The sequence below is a fragment of the Pagrus pagrus genome, assembly GCF_965226575.1.
Source record: "Pagrus pagrus genome assembly, chromosome: 10".
Lineage (NCBI taxonomy): Eukaryota > Metazoa > Chordata > Actinopteri > Spariformes > Sparidae > Pagrus > Pagrus pagrus.
This window is the reverse complement of record NC_140194.1, coordinates 14,876,240-14,903,481: the sequence shown is the minus strand read 5'-3', so window position 1 is coordinate 14,903,481 and position 27,242 is coordinate 14,876,240. Positions and strand designations below refer to the sequence as shown.

Here is a 27,242-nt window from a genome sequence, read left to right as displayed (position 1 = left end):
ATATTAGCACCATAGCTTTTTTCTCCAGGGTGGCGGTTGGTGTGTTTGGCTCAGTGCATCCTCTTTGACCTTAAATTCAGTCCTGTGGCTTTCTAAAGCACCTCTTGGCATAATCAGCAGTCAGCACATTAATAAGATTCAGCATCGACCTTGTGTGAGATGCTTTTACCTGAATGTAACACAGAAGATGATACCAGTGATGTCAAAAACATTGAATCCTTCTTTAAAACAAAAACGGATTACTGAATTGATCCATTATGCTTCTCCGCATGTCAGATGTATTAACTTCTTGAGCTATTTTCGCCACATGGTTTTATCATTGAACTCCATTCAGGAAGTCTCATGGAACTGCTTTCTCTTTTATCAAAACCAGAAGTGCTGGCGATGGCGGGCTGAAGCAGAAAGAGTCCAGTTACACCGAGAAATAGATTATGTGTCCCAAAAGGACTGGACATGAACTTAAACATAACTTGGTCAGTGCACTTCAAATCACGGTTGACATTCAATATCACCCCCACTGGCAATTGTTGCACCTCTTACACCGCAGGGTTACCTTCTACCATTGCACCTGTGCTGAATTTGCAGGAAAACTCATATCCTAACGCGAAAGAGAAGAGCCTGTCAATTAAACTTAGGAGCCGATCTCTGGTCAATCAAGCCACCCAGTATGCGCTCTCACTGTGAATTAAAATTAAAATTGATATCCCCAGCAAGGCCAATATTTTTTGTTCTGCCACTAAATGTCGGCGATTTATCATTCAAACATCCCAGGGTTTTGTGTAGGTACTTTTGGACCTCAGGTTCAGTGGGTTTGATGCTCAGCCAGGTACAATATCGAATCCATGCCAAGAGTCCAAGCTGTGAACGCTTGTCTGAGAGTTACCGTAAATCCTTCTGCTCGCACCACTAAGAAGCTCAGAAAGCCACAGCCCTGCTATTCGCCACCCCTGTGGTCCTTACAGGTAGCCACTGAGACTCCCCAAATTATGATTTTCGTGTATAGGGGAGCAATGCAAGAACAGAGCTCAATGGATAAAGGCATACCTGTTGCCCCTTATTTTCCTCAGTGGATAAGGACTGGGGCTGTCAGTTTTCCTCTGTGTTGATTAATCTGGCACTTTATTGGATATGATCCTGATGATTAATGGCATATTATCCAGGAAAGGTTGCCCCTGTGATAAAAACATTCAGATTTCAGATATTTCCTGGTTGAACCTGATATTCCTGGCTGTTATTCCTTAACATGCTCAACTTTGAATGTGAAATATACATCTGCCTAATCAACCATTTCAATATATAACTGTAGAAATTACATGAATATGATGTTTAAATAATACTTATTATTATTCCCTTTAGTAATTTAAGTGTTATTATTATATTTCTTGTTTCCCCTTGACTGAAACGATTAAACAATTTACTCATAATTGGTCAAATTAAATCTGTTACAGCCTCAAGTGGATCATGGTTCATTAACGTCCCTCAATACTGATTGAACTTGTAAATCATTTAAGTGGAAAAACAATGAATTAGCATAATGTAAGAAAACATGATAATGTTCTTAAATTAGACTTCTTTTTCCAGATGGAAAATGGTCCATCAGAGGGGTCCAGAAGGTGAAGTCCAACACTGCCCCCACCAGGAGTTCCCAGCAGGGTTCTGGGATCACACATCAAGGTCTGTCGCTGGCCCTCGACCCCTGCCGAGGCCTCTGTGACGGGGAGGAGCCAAGATTGAGTGGGCCGGAGGAGACAACACACCATAGCTGTGTGCAACTGCACAGTGAGTCCTTTCGCTCGTTGCCATGCTGTAGCTGACCGCAGGATTGCAGTGTTTACTTAAGAGCCGGTGCATAAGAGAAAGGCGGACCACCGGCAGTCACCACCCGCCGGGCCCTGGGCAGGACCTGGGGCTCATCTTTGTTGAAAATGGCTCTGGAACCTGCCACCTCCCACCGGGCTGGCCTATATTTAGCAACAAACTGAAAAACCTCTTCATTCTTAAAAAGCTGTTTAGGTTTCCATTGAGAAGGGGGTTCAGAGGAGGACGGGTGGTGATGCTGCTCTCCTGTGGTCTGAGAGGTGCTTCTTTTATGCCTTGGACTCACCTGTACAAGATACTTATGTTAACAACGTACCTGGGATGGAAATAGCCTATCTCGGAAGAACAGCTCAGTAAAATGTGGTCAAATAAGAAGATGGGTTCTGGAAAACCTTATGAGACATTGTTATGACATCAAGCAATCCAGCAGTGTAAAAAAATACCTCAAACACATGTGAGCACTTCTTGCCAATGACTCTAATATGTACAGACAGCTGGATCTAAATTGAAACTCAACACTTTCTTCTAATCTTCTGATTTGCTTTCTAATGTAATTCTAACATGGAAAAGACTGTTGAGTCTGTCAGGGGTGTGAAGCCTAAAATGGTTCCCATCATATGTAAGGACAGTCATAATTACATCCAAACAGCTATCCATATGCCAACAACACAAAATCTGATAAAAAATAAACAAAAGATTGCTCTTTATTGAAGGTGCAGGACAAAATTAGTCATTCACAGTGAAAGGAAAATATGAATAATATCAGGTATTTCGATATGAGTCATGACTTTAGTGGTAATTTCTGCATTTCATTTCACTGAAAGAATATAAAAATGATGATGATGATGATGATGATGATGATGTGTTTTTTAGCTGGAGTCTGTACCAAACAAGCATGTTTAATGTAATTCGTAGGCCAGGGCATCGCTGTAGCACCACAATGCTTAATGTGTAAAAGTATGTTGTGACTAGGTTTGCAGCAATATACTGGTTTCAAGGTATACCATGGTATGAAAATACCTTGTACATTAACTCTAGCATATTAGTGTTATTAAAATATGTATATTTCAACTTTATATAAAGTTTCATGTCTGTCCGGACATAATGTTTGGTAAAATTATAGTAAAGCGACCAAAAAACCCCTCTGTTGATGAAAATAACCTCATAATACCTATACAGTAAAACCATTCGATTTCTGAGATGGTTATTGGACGGTTGCAACCTCAGTTAAGACATGTTTTACAAAAAATCTCAGCTCCTTCGATTCGGATATTGCTTCTGGCCATATTACAGTTTTGATAATATTTCAACTAAACTGTTCAGCACTATCTTACATTGGATTTATAACCTCTCCTTAATAGTTAAATTAGTATACTACTTGGTTATCAGAATATAGGAGTTCTGTCCTAAAAAGTGTTTGCTTTCTAGCCCAGATTTGAGCTTCTCAAAAGTATTCTTTGAAGTCTGAATGTTTATTTCTTGACAGTTTTTTGCTTCATTTGCTGAAGAAATTGGGTTGCATGTTTCCTTCCTCATGAAAATGACGATTTGCTGACTCAGTCTTTTTCTGTTTGCATGCTGCTCTACTCTTCCCACTTCTCAATGTCTCATTGAACTCAGGAGGAGGGCGAATCCAAGACAGGACATGCGTATTACATGTTTTCATTTGCCCTCATATATGCCTGAATAGTGAAACAATCCCTCTTTTCATGCCCACGGTTTCATTCAGTGGGTGGCGAGAGCACCACTATGATTGAGGATGAGGGAGCTGGGTGATTTTTTCCAAGGTGAGCACCTCATGGGAGATGACTGCTCGCTGCCATTAGTTTAAGTGCAGGAGTGTCAGTTAACCCGACACTGGCACCAGGAATACTTAATGCCAGATGGAGGGAGCTGTCCTTGAAGTCGTAACAAGCAGGCACAGAGAAACAAGCCTTTATTCAGTGTGAGAGAACATTGAAAAAATTGATAACTTAGCAAGGTTACCACAAAGTGTACGTTAAATCCCACATAGGAAAGGGAGGGATAAAGGAGATTGAAGGGGGTGTGGAGGGGCAAAAGTCCAAAGTGGATAAAAACATAGTTTAGATGTTGCTGACTGTAATTTTTGATTGCGTTCAAAATACGCAGGAATATAAAACAAAGCAGCGGTTGTCACGCTAAAGGGTCCAGCTGCTTAAGAGGTGTCAAATTATTGTACCTCAGCTGGATACATCGGTGTTGGAAGCCAGGGGGTGAGAAAAGAGCCAAACCCAGCAGACTTTGGCACATTTGTCCTCTACCGCTGGCACGGATGAGCCACGCTGTGAGGCTTCAGAGCATCGATAGGCCCCCGGTGTTTTACTACCCAAAACTATGAGCTGCTACAAGAGCCGAACCATCAAGACTACCTCCTGGATGGACAGTAAACATGACGACAAGTGCTTTTTCAACATGGTGTGCCTCCTAGTCCACAATCCAAATAGTTCTGATGTAGGTCCAGCTAAGAGGAGTCCATTCAGGCAGCATGAGGCCTAAAAGTTTCAGTTTTCAAGATTGAATAAATAAGATCATATCAGCTGAAGTACCAGGTTTTTGGGGAATGTGTCCTGGCTGCAGTAGACACAGAGCTGAGAGCTATTACTTAAAATAACTTGACACCAGAAGGACCAGTGAGGAAATTACAAACACAGTCATGTCAGTCTGTGGAAGCGCCTCACACAAAGGTCCCCAAAGAGGTCTCTTTTTGTCAGCTTTTATAAAATCCACTCCCTTTTCTTTTCTGGTTCTTAATTGAAAATTGAGCTTGAGTCCTGCCAACAATTGCAATAAAATGCTGAATGCACTGAGCTGTTGGCACGTTCCCTGATCTGGCACTTGCACGTAGGAGTGCTGCTGAGTCTCTGTTGATTGTCTACTCCTCATTCGTTAGGAATGGTTAATGCTGACGCTCCCGGACGGTGACTCCTCGTTTGAGTGAGGGGCTGTGAGCTCAGAGACCAGGCATCCGAGAAAGAGAGGAAACAGTTGGGGGGCATGGCGGTGTCACACCAGACACATCACAGGAGGCTTTTGAGAAGTCTTTGGCTCTTCCTATACTGGTCTGGTACCAGTGTTCAGCCATGTGGACAGAAAAACTAAGCAGAGGCAGGTCTGTTGAGAGCTTCAGCCAAGTTAAGCACGGAAATATTTCTTTCCTGTTAACTCAAGAGTCTGGCAGTCACCTGTGTGAGGTTGCCCTCTCTTTTAGTCGCGAGCCATCGGCCATTCAGTTCAGCTGTGTCAGGCATGTTAAAAAAAGGCCTACCTGGTGTTGAACCATGAGTTAAGTCAAATATGTGGTGTCTGAATCTTACAGAACAGATGAGTGTTTTGACACCACATGGCGCCCCGTGTCATTGTCTTGTAACTAAGAAGATTTTCACTTTGCTTGTTGTGTTGGCAAAAGAAATTTCCCTAGGTGCTGAAGTATCGAGTTCCTGAAGGCCGTGTCATGGGGAGCCTGGTCTTTGCTTCAGGACAGTGGATACATTTCTGTTTGGGCAAAGCTTGTGATTGTGTTTGGCACACAGTAGCTCACTAGCACATGCTCTCCTTAAACATTTGCATTAATTTACTTTTTTGGCCACTTGGGTACAGCTGAAACAAGCTGAAAACATAACATTGACATCACCGTATAAAGTTTATTTGGGGAACTTGTTAGCAATAGTTGCATATTTACACTTCCCGCAGATATAGAGCAACATTAGCATTCATTTGGAGTGTTGTTTCTGACCACCCTTGTCAAAGCGCCATGCTCGCGGGACTGCACGCAGTCTCAAATGCTCCATTGCAGGAATGGTTTTCTGTTTGCAGATATTGTTCTGTATGATTGTATCACCTAGATTTTATGTGTGCGGGTTTTGAGACTAAACACCAAAATTTTGAAACTGTGGCAATCCTAAGCGAGTACGAGTGAACCAAAACAAAGTTGTGGGACATAAAGTCAAAACAGTGAGCTGAAAGACATTAAAACGCACAGTCGCATTGAGAGGAACTGCAAAGTCGAGTGATAATCCTTTGGTCCATTGTCAGTATTAAAATATTGACTATAGCAGCTTTAAGTATACAGGGTTCATGACCCTGTTGAACTGTGAACTTGATAAAAGATCTTCATCAGTGAAGCTCCTTTGCATTGCAGTGAATTTGCAGTGGTCACCAAGTGCTGCAGAAGAGGCAACTTCAGTGGCTCTAACAGATCAAATTAGTCTTGATCCTTTTATGTGCATTACACTTTGAGATGGATGGCCTACATTAAGTTTTCCCCTCAATGATCCAACATGGCATCCCATGGGTTCCTCACTGGAGACTTCTTCTTTAACTACATGAAAGTTTGTGCACAGTAATGTGTGCCTTAAGTTCAGTGAGGACATGAGCAAGTGTGTCTCTGTACTCAATGGCCAAATAAAACGGGAAAAGCCTTAATCATAATAATACAAATACATGGAGGAGTACTTATGATACAAACAGGCAGGTGGCCAAATGGGCATCAACAGGGGTCAGAGAGGGAGTCTCATTTTTCCTTCTGACAGAAATGTCTACAGCTAAGCATGTGTCCTTTAAGTAGTTTGGATTGTCAACAGATGAAAATATACTGTGTGAGCACTACTGGATGGCTGTTCCTAGGCCAGGACACACAAATCCCAGCTCCTGTGAAATACACTGCTACCACTGCCCGCATCCTACCCACCTTTTTGCACAGGAAACTGCCCAGGACTTGATCTTAATTAGTTTGGCACTGAGTAATAACATCCTCTGAGGATTAGAGATGTTGTGATAGATTAGTGCAGGAAAAGTCACTTTTTTTAGTATTAGTTGATACAACAAAATTCTCTGCTAAAGTAAAAATCTTACATTTGTCCATTTGGTCAAACAAAATAAACTTAACAAATTATATATACAGCTGACTTTTTGGTTATTAAGTAAATCTGGACCAAGCAACAGATGTATGCCCATTAGGATGACAAGACTGTGATCATACGTCGTGCTGAAATTTAATAACTTTGATTAATTCTACAAGTATGTGTTTTGTTGTGTCAGTGGAATTGGATAAGACATTCTCTGGGTGGTAAAGGTTGACTTTTCCTAAGCTACTTCAGTGGTTGGCTCAATTGGGATTTAGAAATGCTTAAAATCCAAAATAAACTTCACCAAGGAGTCTGAGCTTGACATTTTTCTAAGTGATCAGAAATCCACTTTTAGAACGAGTGTGTTTGAGTTTGTGTTCATTTGAGATGTGCCGTCTTTTCCAAACACTATATATCATTCAATAATTCAGTTGTCAGTACAACTTTCCATAATGCCCTCATGCCATTATTTTCCTGTAAATTGATTTTTGTCTTTCTCCTGTGGGTTATTGTATTTGTTCTCTAAGATTTATTTTACAATAATCTGTCAAGAAATGTCGTCGATTATACGGACTGGTCGACATCAGGTGGAGCAATTCCATTTTAAACGAACTCATTCTGAAAATGTGAATGTTGACGATTAAAGAGCAGGCTTTGATCATTTTTCAGGGGCCATGACTGTTATGCTTAAAGAGGCACTCTCTATGATTCTTGGCCCATGCCTTATTTTCTGTATAAATTACATACAAAGAAAGCTTAAGAGGTGTTTCTCAAGGGCTCAACATTTTTTATGCCTACACTCCATTGGCAAATGCACTATGGAAAAGCTGAACTCGACTTGAAGTGCTGTATTTTAGTGTGGTTTGGAGCTGAGGTGGGGATCAATTGCTTGGTTTCTGCAGCAGCATCCCAGAAAGCCCCGGAGAGGCAGGTCTGAAGGACAGGTGGGGAGCCACACAGTGCCACCTCAAACCACTGTCCCCACTGCAGGAGGGGGGGCTCACCACAGAGTTAGAGACAGGCAGAAGGTGGTCAAACACTGCCATGTCTGTGTCTAGTGAAGGGCTGCAACTTCTGATTATTTTCACTGTTGGTTTATCTATCAGTTTTTTTTGTGTCAATACATCATTTTGCCAATAAGATGTCAAAAAATACTGAAAACACTGCCTTGCTCCAGACCTCTGTATTGCTGCACACATCCCATATTTGTTCAGTGGTTTAATAAGATAAAACAAAATGACTTGACTAATGCAAAAATATCCTTCACAGTTCCCAACAGCCCAAGTTGACATCTTCAAATGTCTGGTTTGGTCCGGCCTAAAACACAAAAATATTCAGTTCACAATAATACGAATAAAACAGACAGAAGAGGCAAATCCTCACATTGGAGATGCTAGTACCAGTTTGTGTCTGTTGAGGGGGACTGGTAGAAAGGGATGATTGTGTCATCTTTTGTCCTTTTATGCTTTCTTATCTTCTTGATTTGGTCATTTTACTCTTGACATAAGACAGCGTGAGGTCCCTCAGATCTTCTGTGCAGGGACATCTAGCTGGTTCAAGGTGAAGGCTGAAAACTAATGGTGACCATGCTCAAGCCGTTCCAGAGAAGCAAAGACAGTGCATGTTTAAAAAACCTTAAAGGATAAGTTCACCCAAAAATGAAAATTCAGTCAATATATACTCCCCTTCATGCCGATGGAAAGTCGGCTGAAGTTTCGTAGTCCACAAACTATTTCTGGAGCTTCACAGCAACTGAAGTAGAGACTTGTTGTAAAATGTGAAACGCAACCGAAATAAGAACATAAAGTGGCTCCTTACAGCTCATCCAGCATAATCTAAGTCTCCAGAAGCCCAGCGATCCAAAATTATTTGAAGTCGACTCACCGTCGAGCTTGTGCAACCACTTCTGATGGGGTGTGCGTTAATGCTTTTAGCTTGGCAGCAATTATGGCTATAAAAAGGGTGTAAATAACATATTTTCAAATCAATTTGGGGTTTCAGCACTTCCAAAGACTTGGTTTACGCCATTTTATGTTTTCTTTTAACATTTATAAACGTGCTGTTGAATAGTTGCCTACTGCAATGCTGTCTTGCTGTGAAGCTCGAGAAATGTTTTGTGGACTACAAAACTTCACCGGACTTTCCATCTGCATGAGACTGACAAGATAATGACTGTATTTACATTTTTTGGGTGAAGTTATCCTTTAAAGTCCATGAATTTTCTCTGGCTCTTTCTTTATACATTTTATTTAATTTAATTCTCACCCTGTCTCTTTTATCTGAATCTCTCCCATTTTCTTCTCCCCATAATGAACTTTACTTTACTTCTGTGGTGTACAACTTAGTGGCATGATACGGAACATGAGGCTTCTCCATGTTTCTTTTGAATCATGCGGCTCATGCTGCCCTCTGCTGTTACTTATCCAGACTTGTTGTACATGGCTTAACATTTGTTCACCGCCTCGTTATGTAACATAAACATCTAGTAGTGACACTGTGGTTATTATAATTAACACATAATCGATATCAACGATTACTTCATGCGACAGACGTGCTCGGCAGACTGAAACTGCAGCAGTGAAAACGCGGGTAACAGCCAGTGCCATTAGATCGCCATTAACATTGTTCTCTCATCACTCAGTACGACTTAAATTAACTATTTAAACTCGCATTTGTCCACTTGTTGAAAACAATGAGGTTACGAACGTTACTAAGCTGAAACAATAGTGGAAATATCATCGACAGGATTTATGTAAAGCTGTTATCGAAAACACACAGCCTGCGGTTTCTTTGTGGCGGCGGCCTGCGACTGTTCCATTCATAGCCAGCCAATCAGAGGGGAGCTTACTGGGGGGTTCCATCCAATAGCGGGGCTGGTTGTTGTTCGGCCCTGTTGCGACCGCGGACAGACAGAAGCAAGTGGACCGGTTGGAAGCTAAGCTAATCCAGTCATATTTCAGCTAGTTTATTTAGAGTTTTGCATTGGCTCCACCTGCAGCACACGCGTGTATCTGTTTCCGAAAAATCAAAGCTACCCGTGAGTATTTTAGCTGTGAGGCTAAGAAGCTAAACCGGGCATTTATTTTGTTAAACCGCTTCTGTGCTGCTAGCTGAATTGGCAGCGGCAAGGCGCCAGTCGTGTTTGACAACAGCGCTATTCAGTCACGTTCCCGGTGTTGTTGTTGGTAGCTGCCGACTGAACGCGCTAATTTCCGTTTGGTGCAAGCGGCAAAATAAGAAAAGGCTCCCGGTAGCTAAACTAAAGTTAAACATGGCAGAATTCCTCGAAGATCCGTCGGTTCTCACGAAAGATAAGCTGAAGAATGAGCTCACAGCCAACAATGTGCCACTTCCCAGCGGAGAGCATAAAAAAGAAGTGTACGTGCAGCTGTATCTGAAAAACTTGACTGTGCTGAACAACAAGAAGAGTCCGCCTGCAGACACCTTCTCCAGCGACGAAGAGTTACCTGCTCCCGTGGTGTCCAACAAAAGCCGATCTGGAAGAGTAAGTGAGCTTTTAAGTAGTTTTAATCTGTGGATATCTGAGATGATGCCGTGGTCGTCTGTGTGTGTTGAGGGCAAAAGTGCGTGTTATGATTTGTATGATGTGTAACTTTAAATCTTTCTGCAGAAAGCAACCAAAAAGACAGACAAACCTCGCACAGAGGAAGTGGAGGTGACAGATCTGACCGATGAAGACTTGAAACAGCAGCTGGCGAAACATGGTGTGGAGTCGGGACCCATTGTCGGTGAGTTTCCTGCAGGGCGGGTTCAGACTCCAAGTGGAAACACTTGTCTTGTGTGTTGTTTTTTTGCCTGAGAAATGAGACTGAACTTATTCAAAGACGCCAATAAATTGATAAGGATTATATTTTTGATACTTTTAATTAATTAAGCAATTATCAAACAAAGGGATTCACTTAAAAGAAAATGGATCCAGTTTTGCTTTGTCTTTTTGTCCACTTTAGCTACACAAATCTGGTTATATTCAACCAGTCATAACCCAGAAAAACAGTCATTCACAATTTAAGGGCTTCCAAGTTAGTTTTTAACTATAGCCAAACAACCCTGAATGTTTGAGGCCAACATCAATATTGATATTTTAGTTTTAAAAATCATATATATCCGTATAATAATAATAATAATACTTTTGGTAAGAATCCAGTTTTTGGTCACCCACTGCAAATTCGTGTTAATGACTGATCATATACACTGATACGCTCTTTATGCAAAATGCTAACATCAGCCCAGCTGATTTATCTTTCAAGTTTCAATTAGCAGTTAGTCAAAACTATATTTAAAAAAAAATTAAAACTATATTATTGTAATATTTAAGACTTTTTAAAGAAAAAATCCTTACTGTAAATATGCCTACTGCTGATGTAGTGATAATTAAATAGTGAAACAATAATAATAAGCACAACAATAAACTATATCGAAGTCCGCTAAAATGATCAAGGGCTTATAATACATACATCGATAAGTCAAAAACATAATTAAAGTGACAGCTGTACTCCAAGCAATCATATTCAAATAATATGAATATGTAATTTATCCTTTTTTGCCTCCCTCCAGCCTCCACCCGTAAGTTGTATGAGAAGAAGCTGCAGAAGCTTTTGGACCAGCCTCCAGCTGAACCTGAAGCTCCTACAGACGTCACAACTCTCCCCAAGGCAGACAGTAACCAGAACGGCAACACAAATTCTGACCAGTACAGTGACAAGGAGGATGGTGAGATCTGAACACACATTACCAATGAAGTTTCACAAGACTCTCCAAGACTAATAACCTGAATATGTCAGTGCATCTTAAAACATGTTTTCTTTTCATCAGCAAAACTATCCAGACAATTTGGTAAATCTGTTTCTTGCAACAGGTCCCTGACTAAAAAAACTGATGACTGTACTGATATCGCCACTTTGTGTTTACATTACAATGTTGTTGTTTTTTACAGAGGACATTGCTGCCCCTGAACCAGAGCCAGTTCCTGTCGTAGAGAAGCCTGTGAGGAGCAGAGGGAAAGCCCCAGTCACCACTAGAACCAGCAGCAGACGACAAACCAAGGTGAGGCACTTTCTGCCTTCCCTAACCTTAAAGAAAGACAAGAGTCTTTTTTGAGTTTGTGTCAACATGTTTTTATATTATTCTGACAGGTGGTGGAGGAAATTGTAATTGAAGAAACACCGAAGAAGGCCAGCAAGAGTGTTGTTGAAGATATCCTTGCCAATGAAATAAGCACACCAACAGGCATCAGGTAACAGTTGATGATTTTTCAAGCTCACAAACAACCAAGCACTAGTTGTATTTTTTTGTTTATTTTACTTGAACGAGGGTTAACTGGAGCTTTCACTCACTCAGCAGGGGTAGCTGTATGTAGGTTTTCAGCTATATAAATATCTTTCCATCTGTGAAATACTTCTTCTTTAAGTTTGTTTTTGTGTGTGCCTAGCCTCAACATTTTACTGTGTTGTTTCCCTCAACAGTGCGACCTGTCGGCGTCCGATCAGAGGAGCAGCTGGTCGACCAGTTAAACCAACCGAATACTGGCTGGATGAGTCCCGTGTGCAGCACACTGTCCACACCGAGAAGCGCTCTTACACAGAGTCTTTCTCCAGAGCGGGCAGCAATGTCTCTTCGAGCAAAGCACCAACCAGACGAGGCTTCCTGTCTGTGTTGCTTAAGCTCCTGCTCCTCGTTGTGGTGGGTGGTTCTCTCTACTACGTCTACCAGAACCTGGATGCTGATCACATCAACACCCTTAAAGGTCTCCTAGACAGCGTCGTCGTCCCCGTTCAGGGCGTTGTGAACAACGCAGCCACCTACCTGGGCATCGGTGACAGCAGCAGCGGTGCTACACAGAGCGCCGGCAATTAAAGACCCTCAGCAGTCTCTCGCCATGCCCACACCACCTCCCCGCCACCTGCCACAGCAAACCACAACTCAAGCAGTACACTTGGCACACCTCTTCCTTTTACCTACATGGTTGGACAAAGGACACAGAATAAATTGGAACGATAAACTTAATCCTCTCTGGACTCCAGTTTTCCTCCCACCACAAGAGGAAACAGTAGCTTCTGGATAACACTGTTGTGTGGCAGTCAGAAGAGACTCGTTTTAATGTGGATTTTAATCTGTGAATTGTTTTGTGTCTTTGTGTGTATTTAACCCTTGTATGTAGAAACAAGTGCAGAATGGAGAAGTCAGGATAACCATGCATGGTTGTAGTTTTTGAAGGTCAACTGTAGTTTCTAACTCTCTGTGCCAGGTGTTTTTCTGACGGTGAAGTGCCTGGACACTGTTAGCACTTAGTGCCCTCCCATTTTAAAGCACAAAGCAGTGCTACTACTAATACCAGAATGTCTCAGTGTTTCTGTATGAATTTCTAAATTTGCTCCGTAGCTATAGATTTAGGTAGAGTGATTCATTATTTCTATGGTGCTCAGGTTAATTCAGCTCAAACTTTTTAATGTGGTCTGTGCTGGGAGGAGACATTTGGTGTAATCAGGTCACATCACTGCATGAGGAAAATCCGCCCACGTTCAGGTTGAGGTATAAAAAGTTTGTTTTATTTTTTCCAGTGGCTGATCACTGCTTAAATCATTGTTTACGGGGCTCTGTGATCACGATTAAAATGATAATTATGGTCACTCTGTTATAATGATTTCTACTGTCAATGGATTTGATGAAGAAAGTTTTAAGTACTTTTATCAAAATCCTCATTGATTTGCATACAATGCTCAAATTACAATGTGTTTAAGTATTGATTATCTGCCAAGGAAACTGAAATTACAACATTTGATCATGGATTGATTTTCCAGCCCTGCCGGTGTGCCCATTTGAGTTTACATGCTTTGGGTTTTAGTGGTCTGTTGTGCTTTTTTTGCTCCATTTTTTTAATTAGATTTCTGATCCTTCAGTCCTATATGCAGGATTGGCTGTCGCAGTGCACCCACATAGCCCACCTCACTGACAGCATATGTCCATACATGGCAGATCTGTAAAGAAGACACATAAACAAAGTTAATCAATTTATTCTCTTCAGAACTATTGAATAATTTTGCCTGTGAAAAAATAAGTCACTGTTGGTCACTGAAGGGGGTGTTTTACCCACTGGGGGTGATGTTGGGGGTGAGAAGATTTCTGGGGCATCTTTGTTTCTATTTTGATATTTTTCTAAAGTGACGTGTTCAACTTTTTATAGCACATTTTAAAGTTTGAAAGCAATATGTAAAACTTTCAAAGTGATACTGTATCTTAATCTGAATCTTACTGACTTAAAACAAGTGATTCATCATCAGGCAGCTCTCCCACAATGGACAGAAATGATAGGGGTTATGTGGGTAAGGATTTTTAATCTGTTTATTTATGATATTGTAGGCAGTGTATCATAAAATAAACTTTGTTGTTACCAGATGTGTGTCCTTTGTCTCTGCATCTTTTCAGGGCAATACCAGGAGCTTTGCATGTTTTAACCAGTTCATGACAACACATGAATGCATCACTACCTTTTTCAAGCAAAAAATATCAAATTCGCTGGTTCCAGCTCCTTAAATGTGAGGATTTGCTGCTTTTCTTTGTCATTTATGACTGAATGAAGAGTCTTTGGGGTGTGGACTGTTGGTTGGACAAAAGAAAACATGTAAGTTATTAAAGTGATTATGTTGCTGTCTCAAGGGAGTTAAAAATTTGTCACATTTTGAGAAATGTGATGTAAAACAATTGCAAGTGCACACAGCCTTACAAAATGGATGGAAACATAATTTTTTTCCTTCTATTCTCTCAGCGTCTGTGCACCTAAATGTGTAACCTAATGTGATAGCTTGACCAGTTAAGTCCTTTCAGCGCCTCGCGCCCACACTTCTGGCATCCTTTTCCCTGTTAGAGCGCCTTCCGGACTTCCCAAATTGCAGTTTTTGTTTTAGCTGACCATTTTTTAAACACGACAACTTATTTCGTAATCAATACCGGAGCACCATTTGTCCATCTCACACACTGCTGTCTTGCAACGCTGTGGCCTACTTGGTAAAATCCTTGAATCTGTTTTTAACACCATAATGTCGCATTTCCTTTATTTTTTGATTTGCTTGAGCTGGAGAAACGTGTAAAGACTAATTTAAACTAGAATGGCACTCAGTAGAGTGCATACCTACGCCAAGTCCCAACAGTCCTCTTTAATTCAATCAAGCCTGATCCAGTATAAAATAAAACATTAAAATCCGCAAGATCTGGATTTTTATTAGATACCAGCAACATAAATATGCCTGTTTTTTGTTGTTTTCATGGATCTTCCATGTATTATTTCCTGAGAAATTAATGAAAATGTGGCAAATGCAATGCTAACAAACGTCAAGGTCCACACTAATAGTTAATAGACCCATCCTTCATCCGAGTTTCATGGAAATCCATCCAGCAGTTTTTGTGTGATCCTGCTGACAAACAACAAACGGACACAGCTACTAAGACTAATAGTGATCTTGAGTGTATCTGCAGCTTATCAGATATCTGTCTTGTCTGATCATCCCTCTGTGGTTCTGCTCTGAGAGGAGTCTCCACCTGCTGGCTCAGTGGTGTCTGTCTAAAAAATGCAACTCAGCAGTCAACTGTCCTCAAGACATCCAGATCCGAGGGTAAATAAAATCACTGAACCTTGAAACCTGGTGTCTGAGGTAACCTAAATTAGACACACTCCTGAACTCCATCTGTCGCACAAAAATCATAGATCATAAATGTGATTAATGGCATTAATAACAGTCAGAGTAGTATGTAGCATCTGTCTCTTTTTCTTGTTTAACAGGAAATTACAGTGTGTGTTGTTTTAGGAGATTGTTGTAGCAGCTCACTGAGGTGACCCTCGGAGTGCCAAACTGAGACTTTGTAGGGGATGGAGAGGCTTAATCAATTAAATCCAGCAGGCTGCAGCCTGACAGAACAGCAGGAAGAAGAGCAGGCACACGGTGCAACACAACAAGTGTGAGTCTGATCGAGTGTTGGAGAAAGGACAAAGACTTCATTCAGAGCAACTGGACCCTCGAGACAACAGGTGAACATCACGATTTTAATTGTTTAAGTGGAAATTTGAAGATTTAGACTGGATATGGGAGGATTTTGGTTTCTGGTGCACTCGTCCAACCTTTTCTCTATGAAGTGACAACAGCAGAATTTGTTTTGTATGCGTCCTGATGTTCATGCTCTGTACTCCTTGTGCACATTTAAGGCTTTTTGGTGCTTTTCAGCCTCAATAGAATTGCAAATTAAATGTATTTTAGTCATCTATTCATCCATCACGTATAAGTGGGTCAACCTACAGTTTTTTTCATCACTAGCTGTGACAGCTTCCTGTTTGTCTGTTCACTAAATATAAACGGAAATAATAGTCGTTTGCGTTTCTTTTCTTGAGGTGTTTCATGGACTGTTTCCTTGAAATGTAGTTTTATTCAGGAGCGTGTGTCTCATCAAATATTTACCCAGATAAATGGAAGAAATGTTATCAAAGTAATGTTTTGCAGAGGGTGTTATCCCGATAGCAGGGCTCCAAATTAGCACCAGCCACCAGCCAAGTGGCTTGTAAATTTGCTTCACCTACCAGCCAAAAATAGTATAGTTGAGTAGTTGTACTGAAACTGACTGTTTATAAGGATTTTAGATTGTGGTTTTCTAATGCTTAAGGTGTCTCTGCCACATGTACTGCACGCTGTCTGAGTTCAAGTTCAAGCTCAGTCACACACAAGCATTCGACAAGTCACTAAACCACTATGTTGTCTACAGTTTCGACATTAAATACATTTTCTGTTGGTGCTGTGGTGCCTTGATCATTCATGTATTTTTATTTTGGGTTATTAAAAGTCATAAAATCTGCTCTCCCCTCCGTGTCCTTGCAGACTAAGCCACCTCGTTAATGACTGCTTGTGTTTACGCACTTTGAGCGCACATTTAATCCAGTTTCACTCCGGGCAAGTGAATGGACAGTTTTACCACTGCACTTTCATTCCAGAGGGAGATGGCTCGCTCTGGCAAACAAACAAACATGATTCATTTCAGAACTGGTTCATCAACAACTGTTAATTTAAAGCAGTAAACTTGTGCACAGATCACAGTATCTACAGTCTGCAGCATAAAGTAAAAACAGTTCTCTAGATGTGCAACGTGCTGAAATTCAGTGGTAGCTAGATCATGAATAATTCAGATTTTTACATATCTGTTATTGAACAGTGGTAGTATTATAGTTTTAATATGTTTTTATTCAGTCATTTATGTATTTTGCACACAAAAAAAAAAACGCAGAAATATAACAACAAGGGAAATGAAAGCAAAACGTGCAACCCTCTAGAGGCTTATAGAAGGAATCTCACCTCCACAAAAACAAGCAAACGCGCAGCCATAGGAACCAGAGGAGCAGATATAAGATAATGCATTGTACTGTACCTATTTATAAAACATTTCTTACACTGTATATAATAGAAGTAATTTGTTTTTGATCTCCAGATTCATCTTATTAGATACAAGGTTAATGTTTACTTGTAGTTCGGGTGCAGCAGATGGAGGCCGCGTTAAGGGATTACTGTAACTCCTTTAACAGTCTGCAGTCAAGTTCGCCATCCGATTATAGTCCTCTGTCCTCTATTTGGGGAGGAGGGTGGAGGGAGGCAGAGGAGAGGAGCTCTGTGCAGCTCACAGCTCCACAGTCCGGCCCAGAGTCACATGCGCTCTGTGCTGCCGCTGCAGCTGACTGGATACCTGCCTCTACTGTCTGGACTGCACACACACTGACTGGAGGAGGTGTTGTGGATGCAGAGGGTACGCAGCTCTGTGAGAACACACCTTAGGTATCCATTCAGTCTGCCATGCTGATCACATGGTGGTATTTATACCTCGCAGCTCGGAGCATCGCAGAGAAATGCAAGTATTGCTGCTGTTGTTTTTGTGCGTGTGTGGCTGCTTGTCTTTTCAAGGTGAACTCTGAGGAAGAACGATGTGTGAGACGCAGCTGAGTCAGTGTGTTTTCTTTTTTCCTTGTAATGGATGTAGATTTCATGGAAGTCATGCTTCCATTAGTGAGATAAATGTCAGGCTTAATTTGTAATCCCTCTACGCTCAGAATATCTATGCTATGTCTCCAATGCAGTATTTATGAAGTTCGAGCACGCAGCCACTTTCTGGATGCAGGACTGTTCCCCTCAGTCGTGACTGTGTTTAATGTTCGTGACAACAGTCTTTCCTAAACAGGAACGCTCTTCTCTTTCTCCTCTCTCCCTCCTCAGCACTGAAAATGGCCTCAATCCTGCAGAAGCTGATCACCCCACTGTTCAGTGGTCCTCCCGAGCCCCCCAGGAATAAAGTGACAGTGGTGGGCGTGGGCCAGGTTGGCATGGCCTGTGCTGTCAGCATCCTGCTCAGGGTAAGAGCACCCCTGCTTCTCGCCTCTGCTCAGATTACATGCCTGCCTGCTGGTGTCACAGGACGGGGTAATACCCAGGATCCTCCTAGACTGACACTGGATTACTGACCTCTTGGTGTCTGATCTGGCTTTTATCCCTTTACTGTCCTTGTTAAGGTGTGGTGACAATGACAGAGAAATTGATTTGTCACCAAGAGGGAAAATCCACAATGACTTTCCGCTAAAGTAGTTCAGCCTGGCTTCTCTTCTTCCTCCTGTCTCCAGAGTAACAAATCCTTGTAATTAAATGTTCTTGTAGGCACAGTAGCGAAGTGCAGGAATAGGTAAACAGGTAATATAGATTTATGATCAGGTTCTCATTTGATATGTGACCAAGCGTACACAGGCATCCTGTTTTGCCATCTGTTCTTATCTCTCTTTGAGACAATTCTGCAATAAAATAATATAATTTCAGTAATTTGCCATAATTTATGCTCTATAAATAACTGATTGTCATCTTTGTAAAAGCGGTATAAAATATAAACAAGGTAACATATTATGTGGCTTTATGGGAGAATGAACATGCAGAAAACTGTAGTTAAAATGACCAGTGGATGTGCCAGATGGAGGCCCTATTGTAACTAGATCCTAAACCTTATGCCTTTAAGTTTAACCAGAATAACTCCAACAAAGAAAATATCAAGAAACAAGGAAGGAAATATTAAAAGACCCACATTTTTTGTCCTTTCCAAACCTTGGAGCCCTGAGGAAGACCTAATGGTCGAAACATGTTGGCTTTCTTTAATGATTGGGCAACAACGATAAAAGCTTTTTAATATTTCCTTTCTCATTTCTTTTTTGGACTGCATTGCTCGCTTTTTGAATCACCCCCTATCTCATAAAAACTGACTATTTGTATAGTTTTGCTTGCAGCTATTCACTGCAGCATGTGATTGGCCTATAACCACCATACAGTCTGCGGTGTGACGAAGTCGAGCGTGCCGTGTTTGGCGGAGTTGGCAGTTCAGCTTGCTGAGATGCCACCAAAGTTTCCAAAAATATGTTATTGGATTTTATTGAAACCAATATTGCATTAGGCAGGCTCTAACAGGCAGGTTTGCTCACAATCTGTGGATTCCCCGCTAACTTTGCCTCGTTTAGCAACTCTGCAGTAGAATGACTCAAGGCCCACCTGCAGTCACTTTGAGAATCACTGCTCTATTTGTATATTGGTTCTGGTATCGTCATTTTTCAAACAATACCAAGCCCTAACCCCAACACTGTGTCTGGTCTATATTTAGTCCCTAAAAACAAACAGCTTAAACTTCGTTAGTGTGGTGAGTTCAACTGAAAGAACGGGTATGTTGCTGAATGAGTGGATTCTGAGGGGAAGCAGTTTTTGTGTGTGTCCTTGTGAACTTTCCTTGGTGTGTGCAGGAGCTGGCTGATGAACTGGCCCTGGTGGATGTAATGGAGGACAAGCTGAAAGGAGAGATGATGGACCTGCAGCACGGCAGCCTCTTCCTCAAAACACCCAAAATAGTCGCAGACAAAGGCAAGTCAATACCTCAGATGTGCCAAGAAACTCAATCTCAACACAGTTCAGATTTGAATATCGTTATTTCGATAGAAGTCTTAATCTCAGAACTTTTTAACCGTGAGGACAAATCTCTTCTTCTTCCTCGTTGTCTCTCAGACTACTCTGTGACAGCAAACTCCCGCATCGTGGTGGTGACGGCAGGAGTCCGTCAGCAGGAGGGAGAGAGCCGGCTGAACCTCGTCCAGAGAAACGTCAACATCTTTAAACACATCGTCCCTCAGATCGTCAGATACAGCCCCGACTGCATCATCATCGTGGTTTCCAACCCAGGTGAGTCTAACTCACATATGTTCATTCTCTCTGACAAACAGTGATCACCCTCTTAACATCAACACTCTTCAACAGTTGATGTGCTGACTTATGTGACCTGGAAACTGAGCGGCCTTCCCAAGCACCGCGTCATCGGCAGCGGCACCAACTTGGACTCGGCTCGCTTCCGCTTCCTGATGGCCGACAAACTGGGAATCCACGCCAGCAGCTTCAACGGCTGGATCCTGGGAGAGCATGGAGACACCAGCGGTGAGGATTTGTGGGATTTCTGCTAACATGTTACTGGATACAGACTGTGACTGTGTGGAGGTTGATGGTCTCACTGGTGTTTTAGTGCCTGTGTGGAGCGGGACAAACGTGGCTGGAGTCAACCTGCAGACGTTAAACCCAGACATCGGCACCGACTGCGACGATGAGAACTGGAAGGAAACCCACAAGATGGTGGTGGACAGGTAGGTCAGAGGTCACCTGGCCTGCTCACACTTCCTTAACTAATACAGAATTTATAGATGTGGTGTTTCTTTTAAGCATCTGGTCATAAGTCACTAACTAAACTAAACACTAAAAATCACTTGTCTCAGTGGTATCACACATTGCTTAAACTTTTTATCATCTAATTTCAATACTTTCATTATAATCGTCACATAAAAACATAGACAAAAGTGATTACCATATTTATTTAAGCCATATAGCCCTCCTCTGTCTCATATATAAAAACAAGTATTGCATTGGTATGAAAACAGGACATTATTTGTCAGGATTTAAAACAGTGAGATCATCTTACAGTCAGTGACTTGGCATAAATATTAATTTACATTCAACACACTCTCCGTCTGTCTCCCTCTGTCTACTGTCGCTCTCATCCGGACAAAAACAGCAGTCTTGAGAGAAAATCTGCTTCTAAGGGTTTATTCCAGTTTATTTTTAGCACTTCTCTTCCACCTTATTAACATTAAAACCAACTGACTCGAATAAATCCAAACATGAATGAACGTGAGACATGTTGTGTCTTGTGTCTCTCAGTGCGTACGAGGTGATCAAACTGAAGGGTTACACCAACTGGGCCATCGGTCTGAGTGTAGCTGACCTGACAGAGAGCCTCATCAGGAACATGAACAGGATTCATCCAGTTTCCACCATGGTGCAGGTAAAGGCTGCTCACACACACAGTCATTTTCACAATTTATTGCATCTCTAAAGGTCTCATATTGTAGAAAGTAAGACTGTCACGTCAGTTCTGATTATAAAGCAGGTTATTTGTTACATAAATACTGTAAAAGTATAAAAACCCTCGTCATATTATGCTTATTTTCAGGTCAGTACTTTTATTTGGGGGTCCTAGTTGAGTAAGTTTACATACTTTAATTTTCAAAAAACACATTATCTTCCTCATATGGTGCATTGCTGCAGCATCCCTTATTACACTGTGTCTTGAACGCTCCGTTTTAGCTGCAGAGTGAGACATCTCACCTCTCGGGTCATGCCTAGCGAGGCAGTATGATCTAAAATAACGCCGCTACAGCAGTAGCAACTGTACATCTGCTGACTGACTGTTACACAGTGACATGAAGTTACGGAAGTAAAGGCTCGACTCCAAACCAGGCGTTTCAGGAGCAGTGTTTTCTGTGGGAGAGAGACACTCCCTTTGGCGTGGACTTTGGACTTTTTCACTTTGCAGACCTTTTACATGCAGAGAAATGCAACATAACACAATAAAGGAAAGGCGAACACACCCCAAAAGCATAAATTACCTCTTTAAAGTGTAATTTCCAAATGTAGTTCTTCTTATTCAAGGTGAAATCAGATTAAGTTCTCAGTGAAAAACTTACACTTATTACCCTTCACTTGAATGACCTGAGTTGGTGGTATTGTTTTTATACAAGGACATCAATATGATGAATTATACATGCTATACTTAAGAATCTTTTGTTAGGTAGGTGATAAGTAATAATGGCTTTCAAGTCTTTGCATTAAGATTCAAAATGTGACTTACAAAATGTTATTTTTGGGGTTCAGCCTTTTTAAATATGAGCAAAAGAATGTATTTCTTTCTCTCTGCTGACACCTTTCTCTGTTTTTGGGATGTATATTCTCACACCGACAGTAAGATTGCTGTTCATTGTGTTCAGGGCATGTATGGAATCAGTGACCAGGTGTATCTGAGTCTGCCCTGCGTGCTGAACAGCAGAGGCGTGTCCAGCGTGGTCAACATGACCCTGACAGATGACGAGGTGGCTCAACTGCAGGCCAGTGCCAACACGCTGTGGGACATCCAGAAGGACCTGCAGGACGTCTAACTGAGCAGCAGGGGACGCTGTAGCTGCACCTTCCAGACTGCTCATCACCTACAGTATTATCACTGTGCAGTCACTAAACACCAGACAGCTCCACCTTCTACACCTTCAGCCCACTGCCCTCTGTAGATTCACAGGCGTTGTTAAATACCCTCACTTGTAGCTGTAGGTGTCAGTTCGTACACGTCTGCTCACTGGAGATGAAACGTGACATCAGCTGAGTCAAGTGCTGCCCTGACTCATTTGTCCTCGACTGTGTTGCAGTGTGGGAACACTCATGTCGCTCTGATGTGTAATAAAGTTTGTTGTTGCCCGAACAGGAAGTGCATGTGTTCAGTTATTCAGTGAGAAAGGGAAAGCAGAATTTACATATTATCTCCGTAATGCCGTCGAGCCTCAGTTCAAATTGGTCAACTTGAACCAGCTTTGAGAAGCAGAGAGACAAGTGTACTGAAAGATTTAAGCAATAAGGGGTAACAATCATTTACAAATGGTAACTGTGTGGTTAATTAAACCTTAGGTTATAGTTATTTCACTGTTAACAAACTAAGAAATGTTTTATAATTTATAAATCAGTTGCGACTTTGTAATGGCCATCCAAATAATATTTACAGACAAACTACACAGCATTTATTAACCATTTTCAAAGTATTATGGACATCAGTTGCAACTTCACAACAATCAATTGCTTAATAGATGGTTTATAAAGAATTTTATTGTTAACAGCGAAATAAAAAGTTTGGTTGACTATACATTTGCCATTTATTAAAGGTGCAATATGTAAGGATTGGACACCTGTCAAATATTACTCAAAACAACTAGAGGGTTGCACATCACCAAAATAACAGCTGCTAACTGTAGCCGCCTTGGCTAGTTAGCTCAGTTAGCCTTACAGCTAGCGGTTTAGACTGGGAGCTCAGGGACCGGGGGACTGTTATGCCATTTCTCCACCAGCACATTTGGCCTCGCTGATTCAAACAAAGCCGCGCCGATTTGCTTTTCCATCACCAGGTTTGCTCCGCCAAGTTGAGCCAAGCTGCGCCAGCGATGGTCCTGCTCCAGAGACAAGTGCGATCCCCACTGAATGAGTCACAGAGTGATGATCAAAACTCAGACAGAGGGTCTTTGGGTAATTCATTTGTGTCAGTATGTTTATTGTTTTTTTATTATATGAGCCCTTTAATTAGTCTGTTTTTCAATACTCTTTACAAGGGACCATTAGACTATTAATAATTGTCTAAATCACAAGGTGACAAAAGCTATAAAGTTGTTCTTACTGTTTACAGAAAGAACAAAGGAAAGTTTCTTCGGGAATATATCACATGCCTACCTTCTCCTTATCCATGTCCAATAGACAATTTGAGGGGGGATGTCATCTCCCCTGTCCTAGTAGCAGACAGGGGCAGAGGGGTTGTTTAGTTCGATATGCTCGTCTCATCTGTCTAACTCATTGATCTTTTATCTGACTGATGTTTGTAAAAGTTTGAATCTATGACCTCGATCATGGCTGCATGATGAATCCATCCCCCTGTTATAAACGAACAAATCACCCACTGTCTATGTCCAACCTTAAATATCTACATGGACAGCCAAAATGGGCATCAGGTTTGCAAGAGAACGCAGACATTGATCACATGTAGGAGAAACACTGTTAAAGATGATGCAAAATATCAGCACAGTTGATGTTTTCTCTCCTAAATCTAACAGATCTGAAATGTCTGGTTACATTGACTGTGTACGAGTGAAAAGCCTGTTAAAGAATGAGCTGGTGTCAAACAAAAATCAGCACAGGCTGTCGAAGCAGGAAACAGAAAACGCTGGTTTAATTAACAAATTGACTTTTATCTGGATTAAAAGCTCGACTCTTCTACATGTCAGCTGCTGACCTTTGTTTGACCGAGTCATGACTGGTTCAGGCTGCCGTTTCCAATAAGACTCACTGAGCCGCCTCTCTCAGTGACCTCGGCGTAGACAGTGTGATGATGAATGGTGTTTAGCATGGTGTTAATCACTGGTGGGGTGTGAATGACTTAATTGTTGCCCCAAGCTGACAGACTCTTTTTAAATGTTTTTTTTTTATTTAATCGATAACAATATGCAGGACTGTGAAGGGAAATCCGTCCATTTTGAGGATTCTGCAAGTTCATTCATGAGTAGGAGATGTGATCAGTCAAGTCCAGAAATAATTGAACAGTCACAGCTCACAGACAAGGCGAGGGAGTTTTATTTATACAGGACGTTTAATGAAATAATTAATTATACTACGGTGAGAAGTGACACAAAACATGATGAATACAAGAAAAAACACGTCAAAAATAGTTAAAATCAAGTTCTTGTTCATCTGGATTGCCTCCACCTGAGGAAGAAAATACATTTTAAAAAAGGTTCAGTTAAAAACATGAAGTTGCTCAGATGTTGGTGAGGCAGAGTGTTGGAAATAACTTTATGGGTTTTACCTTCTGCCACGGCTCGCTGCAGAAGCTCCAGAAGAATCGATGACAAAGACAACCCGCGTCCATCACTGCTCAGGTTGTGACTCACTGCAGTGAGACGAAGACATTTAATAAAGGAAACCAGATACAAAACCAGGAACCATGAAATAAAATACAAATGTAGAGGAGACATGTTTGTCTGTTAGCAGACATTAATTTTTGGGAGAAAAAGTCATCATATCAAACTGATGTAACTGATAAGTCTCTTAGTACAAGTAACTCAAGTATTAATTAATTAATTTTACAAATGGCTTTATTGAAGGTTAATGAATCATTTATGTTATATATATATTTATATACTTTGTAGCTCATGGACAGTGTAACCTATTAAAGGTGCACTATGTAGTTTTTGTAATCAGAAGAGAAAAATCTTCATTGACTGATTTTTTTAAGCCTTAACAAAGTAAATAAACAAACTCTTTGTTTTAATGACTGAATAAACAAACTGACATTAAAGGACAACACAATTTCATACTGTTTTACTTTGTTTATATTTGGCGGACCCTGCCACCTTTCTAGCTTTCATACAGGGTTCTGGGGACCTTATTTTCCTCTGAAGACAGTTTGTCTATTCAGTTATGGAAAAAATAAATATTTATGAGTATTTCTGTATTATTACCTAAATAACATACATAAATATTAAAATTCTCAGTCTGAATTTCTTCCTTTTTTTCCCAAAGCTACATAGTGCCCCTTTTGGGTTGCCAGGTTGTGAAACATCCATCTTTCAGGGTCATCATTTATAGTAAAGTATTCAGATCAAGTCTGCGGTTATTAATGTCAACAAAAAAACAGCATCACATCATCAATTCAAGACATAAGAGCTCAGATAAAGAGCCTTTTTAAAATCTTTAACAGTCGTTAACATGTGTGATTTTAGGCAGTGTAATGTTAGAGTCATTATGAGGTCAGAGTAGATAAAGATAGATAAAGGAAGAAAAATTGCATGAGGGCACATCAAAAGGCAGAGTCACGATAACGTTGACCAACCAAGTAACAGCCATGCAAACGACACATCCACTACTTCAACACCATGTCAGTCAAATAATGTCAACAACACACCTGCAGTGTGCATCTCAGGTTCATTTGTCAGGTAACATTAAAACATCAAAACTATTTTCAGAACATATTTGACAAAATTGCTGCTTTTGAAAAGTGATAGGTACAAAAAACAAAGTGGTGGACACAAGTCCTCAGAGTCCCCAGTGTATGGTTGTTTTCAGCTACAGGTGTTTCAAGTCAATGAAAAGGTTCAAAGTTCAATAAAAAGCACTCGTTAATCATTAATAACTGTTTATGAAGTCAATAGTTAACTTGTAAACCCCTTTCAAAGGATCACTTGTTATGAAGTGATAAACCTTTAAATTACCAATAATAATGCAACACCACTGCTTACATGACATTATTTTCCATCAGCTGAAGGGCTTCACTACACTCACCTGAATGTAAAGTGTCTCCTTCCTCTCTGTTGGTGCGCTCCAACACTGAGCGGTGTCCCTCTGTAACAGATCAGCACTCAGCAGCGTTTAATTCAACCGGGCAGATCAAAACATAAAAACAGTTTTAAATTTCCTTTGCAAATTCTTACGTGCTCCCTTCAGGTATAAGATGGCCTGAGGGGTCCAGTTTCTCCGCTGAAAAGTGACAAAAAATAAAAACAGTGTGTCTCAGAATTATGTTTAAATTCATCTTAAACATTAAATAGGAAAATCCACTTTGACCCACCTGTGGTGCACTCCAACACTGGCTGACCAATGTCACCACAAGTAACGAGACAATTAGAGACATTCTTGAATCCTGTAATGACATTTAACTTAATTAAAAATAGCACAAACAGTGCAGTTCATGATTATAGAAATAGAAGGAACAACACCACCACTATTCAATAAATAGCAGCTATAAGCAGGTGAGGACATTTTCAAGTGTTAATTATTGCAAAGTGTATGTCGACAAATATGACTTCTCTTTAACAAACTATTTTTTATATTATTGTAATAGCTTTTTTACTACATTATATGCCAACATCCACTCATGAGTGTTAACAAAAACATTAATAGACTCTAATTTCTGCTTACAACCACATTACAATGTGTTATTAACAGCATATAATATGTTTGTATACATCTTATAAATGCTAAATTTATTACATTTTAATTTTAATGGTAACACAATCTTAAGAGAAATTTTCATGCCGGCTTTCCTGGATATTTTAGGGAAAGATAATAAAATAATAATAATAAAAAAATAATAATAACAATAATAATTTTAATTATAATAATAATAATAATAATAATAATATAGTGAAAATAACTTACTGTTTAATTGATTTGTTGCTCTCCTGCAGGCTGCAGCTTGTCTTTGATTAGTGCTTCAATCCTCCTCTGCTGTCACATTATAAAGAAAACAAAGCAAACCACCTCATTATACAGCGTGACTGATGAGCCTGACAGGTAGTTTAATTACGTCATGTTGAGAGTGACAGGTGTTGTTAAAAGTGTCACTGCTCGTTAATCAGAGACACATGAGCGA

At 40.7% G+C, this 27,242-nt stretch overlaps 3 protein-coding genes across 6 annotated transcripts; 2 read left to right on the top strand and 1 right to left on the bottom strand.

Annotated features, from left to right (window-relative positions):
• Positions 1-1,586: 1,586 nt before the first annotated feature.
• ldhbb (lactate dehydrogenase Bb) lies at positions 1,587-22,540 on the top strand. 4 transcript variants are annotated; one of them, XM_084365265.1, is made up of 8 exons: positions 1,587-1,779; positions 17,942-18,078; positions 19,495-19,612; positions 19,754-19,927; positions 20,003-20,176; positions 20,262-20,379; positions 20,951-21,074; positions 22,057-22,540. In XM_084365265.1, exons 2-8 carry the CDS (start codon positions 17,950-17,952, stop codon positions 22,222-22,224), a joined length of 1,005 nt encoding a protein of 334 aa, XP_084221391.1. In that variant the 5' UTR covers positions 1,587-1,779; positions 17,942-17,949; the 3' UTR covers positions 22,225-22,540. The 4 variants fall into 4 exon arrangements, with proteins under 4 accessions (XP_084221391.1, XP_084221390.1, XP_084221392.1 ...); XM_084365264.1 differs by lacking the exon at positions 1,587-1,779 and adding an exon at positions 15,627-15,723; XM_084365266.1 differs by lacking the exon at positions 1,587-1,779 and adding an exon at positions 17,344-17,477.
• tmpob (thymopoietin b) lies at positions 2,018-14,094 on the top strand. The gene is made up of 6 exons (XM_084365262.1): positions 2,018-10,188; positions 10,315-10,432; positions 11,259-11,414; positions 11,638-11,747; positions 11,837-11,937; positions 12,167-14,094. The coding sequence occupies exons 1-6, from the start codon at positions 9,955-9,957 to the stop codon at positions 12,555-12,557; spliced, it is 1,110 nt and encodes a 369-aa protein (XP_084221388.1). The 5' UTR covers positions 2,018-9,954; the 3' UTR covers positions 12,558-14,094.
• A 1,925-nt stretch (positions 22,541-24,465) lies between the features above and the next one.
• On the bottom strand, positions 24,466-26,501 carry LOC311264424 (spexin prohormone 1-like; the record flags this gene model as incomplete). The annotated part of the gene is made up of 5 exons (XM_084365274.1): positions 24,466-24,577; positions 24,678-24,761; positions 26,153-26,212; positions 26,302-26,347; positions 26,439-26,501. 5 exons carry the CDS (start codon positions 26,499-26,501, stop codon positions 24,531-24,533), a joined length of 300 nt encoding a protein of 99 aa, XP_084221400.1. The 3' UTR covers positions 24,466-24,530.
• Positions 26,502-27,242: the final 741 nt, after the last annotated feature.